The sequence below is a fragment of the Bidens hawaiensis genome, unplaced genomic scaffold (genome assembly GCF_021521415.1).
Source record: "Bidens hawaiensis isolate Kalapana, Puna unplaced genomic scaffold, B.hawaiensis_p1.1 tig00001206_1, whole genome shotgun sequence".
NCBI lineage: Eukaryota > Viridiplantae > Streptophyta > Magnoliopsida > Asterales > Asteraceae > Bidens > Bidens hawaiensis.
Genome location: NW_027491069.1, coordinates 1968706 through 1978732, shown reverse-complemented (window position 1 = coordinate 1978732; position 10027 = coordinate 1968706). Strand labels below are relative to the sequence as shown.

General features: G+C 36.9%; 1 protein-coding gene and 1 pseudogene across 2 annotated transcripts; both read left to right on the top strand.

Annotated features, from left to right (window-relative positions):
* The first annotated feature begins 4710 nt into the window (after nt 1-4710).
* LOC143564711 (actin-like) lies at nt 4711-7512 on the top strand (annotated as a pseudogene). Its single transcript, XR_013140924.1, has 4 exons — nt 4711-4770; nt 4853-5245; nt 6736-7349; nt 7447-7512. The product of XR_013140924.1 is annotated as an actin-like (transcript).
* Nucleotides 7513-8864: 1352 nt separating this feature from the next.
* Nucleotides 8865-9692, top strand: LOC143564699 (transcription factor MYBC1-like). Its single transcript, XM_077051898.1, has one exon. The coding sequence runs from the start codon at nt 8897-8899 to the stop codon at nt 9620-9622; it is 726 nt and encodes a 241-aa protein (XP_076908013.1). The 5' UTR covers nt 8865-8896; the 3' UTR covers nt 9623-9692.
* Nucleotides 9693-10027: the final 335 nt, after the last annotated feature.

Here is a 10027-nt window from a genome sequence, read left to right as displayed (position 1 = left end):
GGTTTTCAAGTTTAAGTATTTTTATAAGTATGATGGATGAATACCAACTGTAGGATTCCCTGGATTCGGGGTCTTACAAACGGACAATCTAAAGTCTCATGCCCTCCTCTACACAACTCACACTTATCTACCTTAGCCTTAATTTCTTTAATCTCACGGGCTAGACTCTCTAAGGCAGTCACCACACTAGTATCCAGATTAACCTGGTGCATAACTCGGATGGATGAGGGTGTACTAGTGACGGGATTTGAATTTCCGTTACGTGGCTTTTTAGCAAACTCAGATTGGGCAAAATCTCAAATAACACATTACACTCAACTACATTTTTCTTATCCATTAAGTTACCTCCAGCAGCAGTGTCGAAACGAGCCTGAGTCTCATATGTCAGCCCATTGTAAAACTTCTCAACAAGGGCCCACGGATTAAGGCCATGCTATGAAAAACGGGCCAGTAAACTCTGAAAACGCTCCCAAGCTTGATAGTATGGCTCGTCCGGCTCCATATGGAAAGAATGAATCTGATCACGGAGACGAGATGCTTTGGCAGGCGGGAAGTATTTCTTCAAGAAAACGGTATGCAGCGCCTCCCAAGTAGTGAATGCTCCAGCAGGTTGTGATTCGAGCCAAGTGACGGCATGACCCTTAAGTGAAAATGGGAACAAATAGAGGAAAATGGCATCTTCATTAGCACCTTGCAAATTGAACGTTCTTAGCATACGAGTGAGACGGTTGATGTGCTCTGGTGCGTCTTCATCGTCACGGCCATGGAATAGGTTACTCTGGGTGATATTGTCTATGACATAAGATGGAATCTGCTAGGAATTAGCGTTATCGATTATGGGGGTGATGATGGGCGAGTGGTCTCCTTTGAAACCCTTGAAGGCTTGTTGGTAAACGGTTTGGTTGTAGGCCATTTGAATATCGGGATGGTTCCAGGACTCGACGGCGGTGAACTGTGTGGTGATGACTTCGGTGATGACGAACTGGTTTCAGATTTTAACGGAGGTGGTCCTTGTGAATGAAGATGTGGCATAAACCTGAAAAGCACACAAGACCAAGAGTAGACTCTATGTAAATACGAAAATAAAACTAAGAATAAATAAACTAAACTAGACTTAAAATTACACTAAAATTAATTAGACTTCTACGACTCAAAGACAAAACAAAACAAAACAAGTAACACGTATGTAGTAGATAAATCTAATCAAAGCTAATAACGCAATCGCCAAGAGTCCCCGACAACGGCGCCAAAAACTTGATGTGCTTGAAGTAGTCTAAGAATTATTAACTAAATTACACTAATCTAGACACTAAGTAATACTCTAGACTCTCTAAAACTCGACTAAACTACTAACCGACAAGTGAACCGATCGACTCTGGTAAAGCTAAGTAAGTCCGGATATCGAACCCACGAGACTCTTTAAACTACGTTTATTAGTTAATTACACTCAACTAATACTGACACGACTATTTGTTTGTAAAAGGGGGGGGGTTGTTTAAAACACTAAATTAAAACTAATTAAGGAAAATAAGTAAAGTAAACGAAAATACAAGTTTGAGTAAATAATATGATGATGAGAAAACTATCTAGGCTAGAATCCCCTAAATTTCAATTATGAATTAGTCGGGAAAATATGAAGTTATGGACTAGGATCGTAAAATAGACACCTAAGAGAAAACCCAAACAGGACCCCTGACCCTTTTCAAGAGACACCTATGAGTTTCTAATAAGTTTTAACGCAAATCAGTATTAAAAATCAAGTTTCCTTACGACCACCTAATTATTTATGACTTCGTTTTTTTATACAAAATCCTACCTTACAGTGCGGAAATCAAAGGCAATTTAATATATTTAATTGATTCAATAGACAATAATAAATAATCAAACCTAGACAGACTCCATATGAAGAACTAAATCTAGCAAGATTAAATAATAAAGATCTATCAATAACCTAGCACCTTACAGTAATTTAGGTTAGCAGCACACTTAGGTTTAAGTAATTAATAATTATTATTCTTATAATCTTAATGCGTATCAATTATAAAATAGTCAAAAACACAAAGTAGATGACCTGATAGCAACCTATCATATTGACAAACAATAATCAAGGAAACTATGGAATAATAACAATTAATCAAACAATCCTAAATATCTATATGCATCAATTTAATGTAATTGAACCTTTTACTAAATCATAAAAACGATAATGATAAATAAATCCCAAATCAAAACACAACGTCAAAATAGGTTCATCATAAGCCTAGGCAGTCTATAATGATTATCCTAACATCATAAAATAAAACAAAACGATAATAAAAGAATTCATGGCGAAAATAAATAAGAACGAAAGATTAAAGGCGATAAAACCCGTGGTCTTCGTCCTTGGATGATAAACACTTCGCTGGCTGATTCCTAGCCTTCAAACCCTCGGAAATATCTCCTCTTGAGCTCCCAAATTCGTCCCAGCCGTCTAGGGTATTCAGGTTATGATTAAGGTTGAGTTTAGTGGTCTTTAAATAGGGAAATATCAAGCCCAAACCCTAAAAATCGTGGAAGATTCTGGAAGTGAAGCCCATCGCCATGTAAATAATATCAGGCCATATGATATTTCAATTTTTAACTGTGCCTGATTATATAGACATAAATAGAATAAGTAATATATCTTCATTGGTTTTATGATTAAATCACTGTAGGAAGCAATTAGAAATATTACAATATTATTTGTTTCCTTATTTAATTAATTTTTTTTAATATGAGATCTTTACCAAAATTACAACTTGATTAATTATTATTCACATTATTTATTGTGATATGATAAAATTCATATTTTACCTCATTTACCCTTAAGCTTTTTAAATTTCAAATATGAATTCATTAAAAGTAATTATTAACCCGAAAACTATTCAACATGTAGGAAATATTTATATAATTTTATGTATATTTTAGGCCTCATCAAGTATATATTACGATATGTACAAGGCACGAGTGGATATGGTTTAACGTATGGATGCGGTAGTAGATAGTTGGTTGGTTTTTGTTATTGTAGTTATGGTATGGATCAAACGGATGGACGAGGTACCACCAGAATGGCGTCTTATTATGGTAGTGCATTGATCTCATGGCTCTCACAAACACAACAGACTATAGTCTTGTCGTCATGTGAATATGAGAACATGACAGTAGCAACCGCGGCTTGTCAAGCTATATGGTTAACGGGATTGTAAAGCGAGTTTATCGAGCATGAAGAAAAGGTGGTGACGTTACATGTGGATAATAGATCTGCCATAGATTTGATGAAGAATCCCGCGTTTCATGGAAGAAGTAAGCATATCAATATTAGATTTCACTTCATTCGTGAATGTATTGAACGTGGTGAAGTCCAAGTTGAGCACATTACTAGAGAGAAACAAAAGGCGGATATTTTAACAAAAGCACTACCGAAGTTAAAGTTTGAAGAGATGAAAAAATTGCTCGGGATTGAAGATCTGAAAGGAACGAATCAAGATTAAGGGGGTGAATTATAATTATAATCCCGATTCGTTAAAGATAAAGCCGAGGGGTGGCTAAGCCGATCTCAAGGGGAGGATGAGGAGGAGAGCAAATTCAAATATATTATTATTTAAGTTTTATTTATTTAAAGTTTATGTTTATCTTTTATTAGATTTCTATTTCTATTCAAATTGTGTTTGTTAGGCCTATAAGAGGGTGTTTGGGATTGAGTTTGAAAAATGCTTATTGGCTTTTTCAATAAGCCAATAAGCAAAAAAGGTGTTTGGCAAATGTAAAAGCCCTTTTTGTTTTGGCTTTTGGATTGGCTTGAAAAAGCACTTTTCCAAAAGCTCCAATTTGAGGCTTTTCAAAAATGCTTTTGGCTTTTTAATTGAATTTTTACTAATCTACCCACCATTTACCTTTTTTGGTCATTTTATGTAAATAAGCTAAGCCAAACATTTTTTAAAAAGTGCTTATGGCTTTTCTAACCACATAAGCTAATCCAAACGTTTTTTTAAAAACTCCTTTTCAAAAAGCCAGAAGCCAATAAGCACTTTTGACAAAAAGCTTTAAAGTTAAATAAGCAATCCCAAACACCCTCTAAATACTTTTGAGTTTTCTTTTTATAATAATAAGTTGAAATTTAGTTTTTTGGAGTTAAAAAAGCCTTCTCTGTTGCTTTCGATCTCAATATTAAAGGCCATCATCACAACACTTTATTTAATATTCTTTCACATAACCCCACTGATCGATCCAATAACTCCATCGGCGAAGTCAACTTCGATTTCGTATTTAAGATATCACAACTCAAGGTTTAAAAGTTCTATCCAATTTGTTCTTCCGACAGCATCATGCTCTCAATATGACATGGTTGCATCTCAACAAGGCTTTGCTGATACCCATGCATGTTTATCTGACGCTACGTACTATTTATTATATGTTTCATACAATCGACACCAAATGGGAAATAAAGAATCTTTTAATTTGGTGGCATGTTATATATAGATTGCTCCGAAAATGAAGAGAAACCACAGGATGTGTTAGCGTAGAATTCGGCATATACATACCACCTGTTTTCAACCTATAAATAACAATAACAATTTACATTCTCTTCAACCAACGGATTCGCCCGATTTTCATTCCATCAAACTACACCTCTTTTTAAAACCAACCCGCATCCTTTCTTTCGTTTAATATTGTTGTTATTTCCCTTCAAAAATGGCCGATGGAGAAGATATTCAGCCCCTTGTTTGTGATAATGGAACTGGAATGGTTAAGGTAACAAAATATATATCTTGTCACCTTTTGCTCATTCTCTTTTATTATGTTTAACATTCTTGTGATTATTATTATTTTCTAGGCTGGATTTGCTGGGGACGATGCCCCGAGAGCTGTGTTCCCGAGCATTGTGGGCCGTCCCCGTCACACGGGGGTCATGGTGGGTATGGGCCAGAAAGATGCATATGTCGGGGACGAGGCGCAATCCAAAAGAGGTATCCTTACGTTGAAATACCCGATCGAGCATGGTATTGTGAATAACTGGGACGATATGGAAAAGATTTGGCATCATACGTTTTATAACGAGCTCGTGTGGCTCCTGAAGAACATCCGGTTCTTTTAACTGAAGCACCGCTTAACCCGAAAGCCAATCGTGAAAAGATGACTCAGATTATGTTTGAGACGTTTAATGCTCCCGCTATGTATGTTGCAATTCAGGCTGTGCTTTCGCTGTACGCCAGTGGTCGTACGACTGGTTAGTTTCTCAACTACTTATTTTAAAAACTAGAGGTGTCGGTTCGACTGGTTTAGTTATAAATGGGTCGATCCTGGTTTCGTTGTATTTCAAAGGGTCAAATAAAATTTTTTAACCAAAATCAATTTTTGGCTGCCTTTTGTGTATTTTGTAGGTGTTTTACCAAAAAAACTAGAGGTGTAAGTTTGACCCGTTGACTTATAAGCGGGTCGATCCTAGTTTTGTTTAATTTCAAACGGGTAAAAAAAACTGGGCCAGAAAGATGCATATGTCATGAATGAAGCCTATTTGACCCGTTTTAGTCCCTCATTTCCCTGTTAACCAAAAAACTAGAGGTGTCAGTTCGACCTGTTCATTTATAAACGGGCTGATCTTGGTTTAGTTCTATTTCAAACGGCTCTAAAAACAATATGTCCAAAATCATTTTTTGGTGGACTATTGTGCTTTTGTAGGCATTGTTAACCAAAAAACTAGAGGTATCAGTTCGATCCTCGTAACATTTTATTTAAAACAAGTGAAATAAAATAATTTTTGGCCGCCTTTTGTGAATTTTGTAGGAACCAAAAATCTAGAGGCGAGGCATTAGTTCAACCCATTTACTTATAAACGGGCCGATCCTTTTTTTTATTATTTCAATGGGTCAAACAAACAATTTTTGCCAAAATCATTTTTGGCTGACTTTTGTGTATTTTGTAGCTATTGTTAACCGAAACACTAGAATAGTCTGTTCGGCCCGTTTAGGTATAAACGGACCGATCCAATTTTTTTAATTTCAAACGGGCCAAATAGTAAGATTAGCCAAAACCGTTTTTTGGCTGACCTTTGTGTATTTTTAACAAAAACTGGGAGTGTCATTTGTCCATTTGGCTAGTTTGCTTATAATTGGGTCGATCCTGGTTTTGTTTTATTTCAAATGGGTCGAATAAACAAAATTAGCCAAAATCATTTGTGGCTACTTTTGTGTACTATGTAGGTATTGTTAACCAAAATACTAGAAGTGTCAGTTCGACCTGTTTATGAATAAACGAGTCGATCCTGGTTTCTTTTTTTATTTCAAACAGATCAAACAAAAAATAATTAGCCAAATTAATTTTTGGTTGACTTCTGCGTATTTTGTAGGTCTTGTTAACCAAAACTTCAGGTGTCAATTCAACCCGTTTACATATAAACGGGTCAATCCTGGTTTCATTTTTTATCAAACAGATAAAATATTTAGCCAAAATAATTTTGTAGGTATCTTTAACCAAATATCAGTTCAACCTGTGTACTTGTTAACGGGTGGATCCTAGTTTTGTTTTATTTCAAACAGGTCAAACAAAAAAATTTAGCCAAAATATGGCTTTTATGTATTTGTAGGTATTGTTAACCAAAAAAACTAGAAGTGTCAGGTCAACCCATTTATCTATAAGCGCGTTTCATTTTATTTCAAACGGGCCAAATAAAAAAAAAACTAGCCAAAACCATTTCCGCTGATTTTGTGTATTTTGTAGGTATTGTGCTGGACTCTGGAGATGGTGTGAGTCACACTGTACCCATTTATGAAGGGTACGCACTCCCGCACGCCATACTGCGTTTGGACCTTGCAGGCCGTGACTTAACTGACGCATTGATGAAAATTCTCACAGAACGAGGTTACTCGTTCACAACTAGTGCTGAACGGGAAATTGTGAGAGATATGAAGGAAAAACTGGCTTTTATTGCACTTGACTATGAACAGGAACTAGAAACCTCTAAAACTAGCTCTTCTGTCGAAAAAAGCTATGAGTTGCCCGACGGGCAGGTGATCACAATCAGGGCTGAACGATTCAGATGTCCTGAGGTTCTGTTCCAGCCGTCTATGATTGGGATGGAAGCTGCGGGTATTCATGAGACGACTTATAATTCTATTATGAAGTGTGACGTGGATATTAGGAAGGATTTGTATGGTAACATTGTGCTTAGTGGCGGGACTACTATGTTTCCGGGCATTGGTGATAGAATGAGTAAGGAAATAACCGCTTTGGCCCCGAGCAGCATGAAGATTAAGGTCGTGGCTCCACCGGAAAGGAAGTATAGTGTCTGGATCGGAGGGTCGATTTTGGCATCACTTAGTACTTTCCAGCAGGTCGGTTTTTATTCGTTTTCTTGATTTCCAGTTAGTTAAATAATTTAAATGCAAGCTAATGGTTTTTTAACTTCTTTTTTTAATGTGATTGTTGCAGATGTGGATTGCGAAGGCTGAGTATGATGAATCTGGACCGTCAATTGTGCACAGGAAATGTTTTTAAATTTGGGAAAAGATGAGTGTGTGCTATTCAGGAGAGGTTGGTTTCTGGTTATCTTCATTCATGTTGAGTGAGCTTGAATGTTGATTTCTAGAATAATTTTACAAATCTTTGGAATAGTGAACTAGTTTTTGGGAAGCTAAAATGTGTTAATCTATGTTATTGTTGTGTTTTTTGTTTCAATAATGTACCAACTCTGTAAGGGATTTGTTTCTTTGAATGAATTACTTGTAGTAGTATCGGTTTAGCATAGTTCTTGGGAAGTTTAATTTTCATTTTTGTGGATACATGATCTTGAGGGTAAGAGTACTTAAATCACTATTAGAGGTGTGAATTCTGACACGATATGAAAACAAGACAAGAATCTGGCACAGAGACTGTGATGCTTAGGTTTAGTGTAAATGGGTTTCAATCAACTTGTATTCAACTAAGCGTGTCATGTTTAGGTTGAACTGTTGACTAGATAGGTTGACCTGATTTAGTTAACGGGTTGGCCCAAGTCATTGCTTAAACTAACGGGTATATCATGTTCAAAATTGAAAAATGGTATCAAGTTTTACCATCATGTGTTTGTCTGAGGAATGATTCTAACAATTACAACAGTATGATTTTATCTATATATATAATTTAAGAAAGAAAATTAGAATTTTTATCTGATTTTACACTCCATGTCTCCATCCCATCCCGAAAATTTGAACATAAGTTACAAAAAGATGTGTTTTAATGATTTTATTAAGAAGCTATCTCTGAATCAGTCAACATTAAAGGTGTTTAATTCACCAGAATGACACTTCTGAATCGGTTAACAAACCTTTTATCCATTAAGCTTCAAAATGATACAGATTGAAAATTTTACCCTTTGTACCTTCACATGTTTTCATAATCCTCAGTTTACCCCTAGCGCACCACCTCCTTCCCTACTAATCACCATCACATTAGCGTACTCAGCACTAACTAACTCAAAAATCGTTAACAATTCAAACCACTTACTAATTCAATATTTACTGATACAAAGGTTGTCAATCAGTTAGATTTTTATCAGTAGAATTCCAAACGCCCCTTGGAGTCTCATTGTTATGATTGTAAATTTGTAATGCTCAAAACAAACAAATAAACATAATTATTATGTCCAATAACATCTTGCAACCACAATAGAAATGACAAAAATCCAATTTGCTTTACATCATCCAACCCTTGAAAACAATTAGATCCCAATATCATTGGATTGACACTTGACCAAATACAACATCATTGCTACATAACAAAACAAGAAAAGAATGATACAGCAAGAGAATATAATAATGTAAACAACAATAACCATTCTTATCTCTCATCAAATCTCAATGCACACACCCATCAAAATCTTGCAATCAAGATCACTAACCCCATGAGAGAAGACGAATCCAATTGGTTCTCAAAGTGGGAAGACCAGCTCCCAAAACACGAAGAACTCATACCCATATCACAAACCCTAATCACACCCGATCTCGCTATCGCTTTCGACATCGGATCCTCCCACAACCCGCAAACCCACCCGTACCACACCCACCACCAACAGCCGCAAACAATTTCAACCCCCAACTCGGGCGAGTTCGACTCGTCCGAACTCGGAGGAGACGAACCCGCCCGAACCCTTAAACGACCGCGTGTAGTCTGGACCCCACAGCTCCACAAACGGTTCGTGGACGCCGTTGCGCATTTGGGGATTAAAAACGCCGTCCCGAAAACAATAATGCAGCTCATGAGTATTGACGGGTTGACCCGGGAGAACGTTGCCAGTCATTTACAGAAGTATAGACTTTATTTAAAGCGTATGCAGGGTTTGTCTTCCGGTGGAAACGGGTTCGGGTCGGGTGGGGACCCGGTGACGGATCGGTTGTTTGCGAGTTCGCCTGTGCCGCCGCATTTTCTGCAGCAGTCGCATCCGAATTCGGATAATTATGCAGCGTATATGCCCGTTGCTGCAATGCAGCAGCAGCAGCAGATGGCGGCTGTGGCACTTCAACGGCAGTTTGGGTCAAGTAGACAGGCGGTTCATATGTTGGGGGCTCCGGTTCGTGAGTCTGCGAATGAGAAGAAGGCGTTGACTTTGTTTCCGACCGTGGAGGATTGAGTTTGGGTAATGTGTTGATCTTTGTTATGGTGTATTTTACAATTAGGGTTGTGTAATGGACTATTGATCTGATATTTGAGGATATAATAATTACAAGTAAATGTGTTATACTGTTCTTGGATTTTGCTTTGAATGCTCTTGTGTTGTGATGAAATATATCTAACAAGATATGATTATTATCATCAGTGGAGTGTGAATTAGTGGGAAAAGAACATGACACGACACGAATCTAACATGGAATTTATAGGTTTGGGTTTAGTCTATACGGATCAATAAGTTTTGGGTTGAACTCGCTAACACAGTGTGTTGTTTGTCGGAGGTTAGCCCTGTTTTATTTGGTAATTGGTAGTTCTCTAAAAGACTAAAAGTTGTATAGTTTGTGACATGAATTAAATTGATCCGATA

Bases quoted from the DNA above. Each gene is read 5' to 3' on its own strand.
- LOC143564699 (XM_077051898.1), top strand. From the start codon at position 8,897: ATGAGAGAAGACGAATCCAATTGGTTCTCAAAGTGGGAAGACCAGCTC.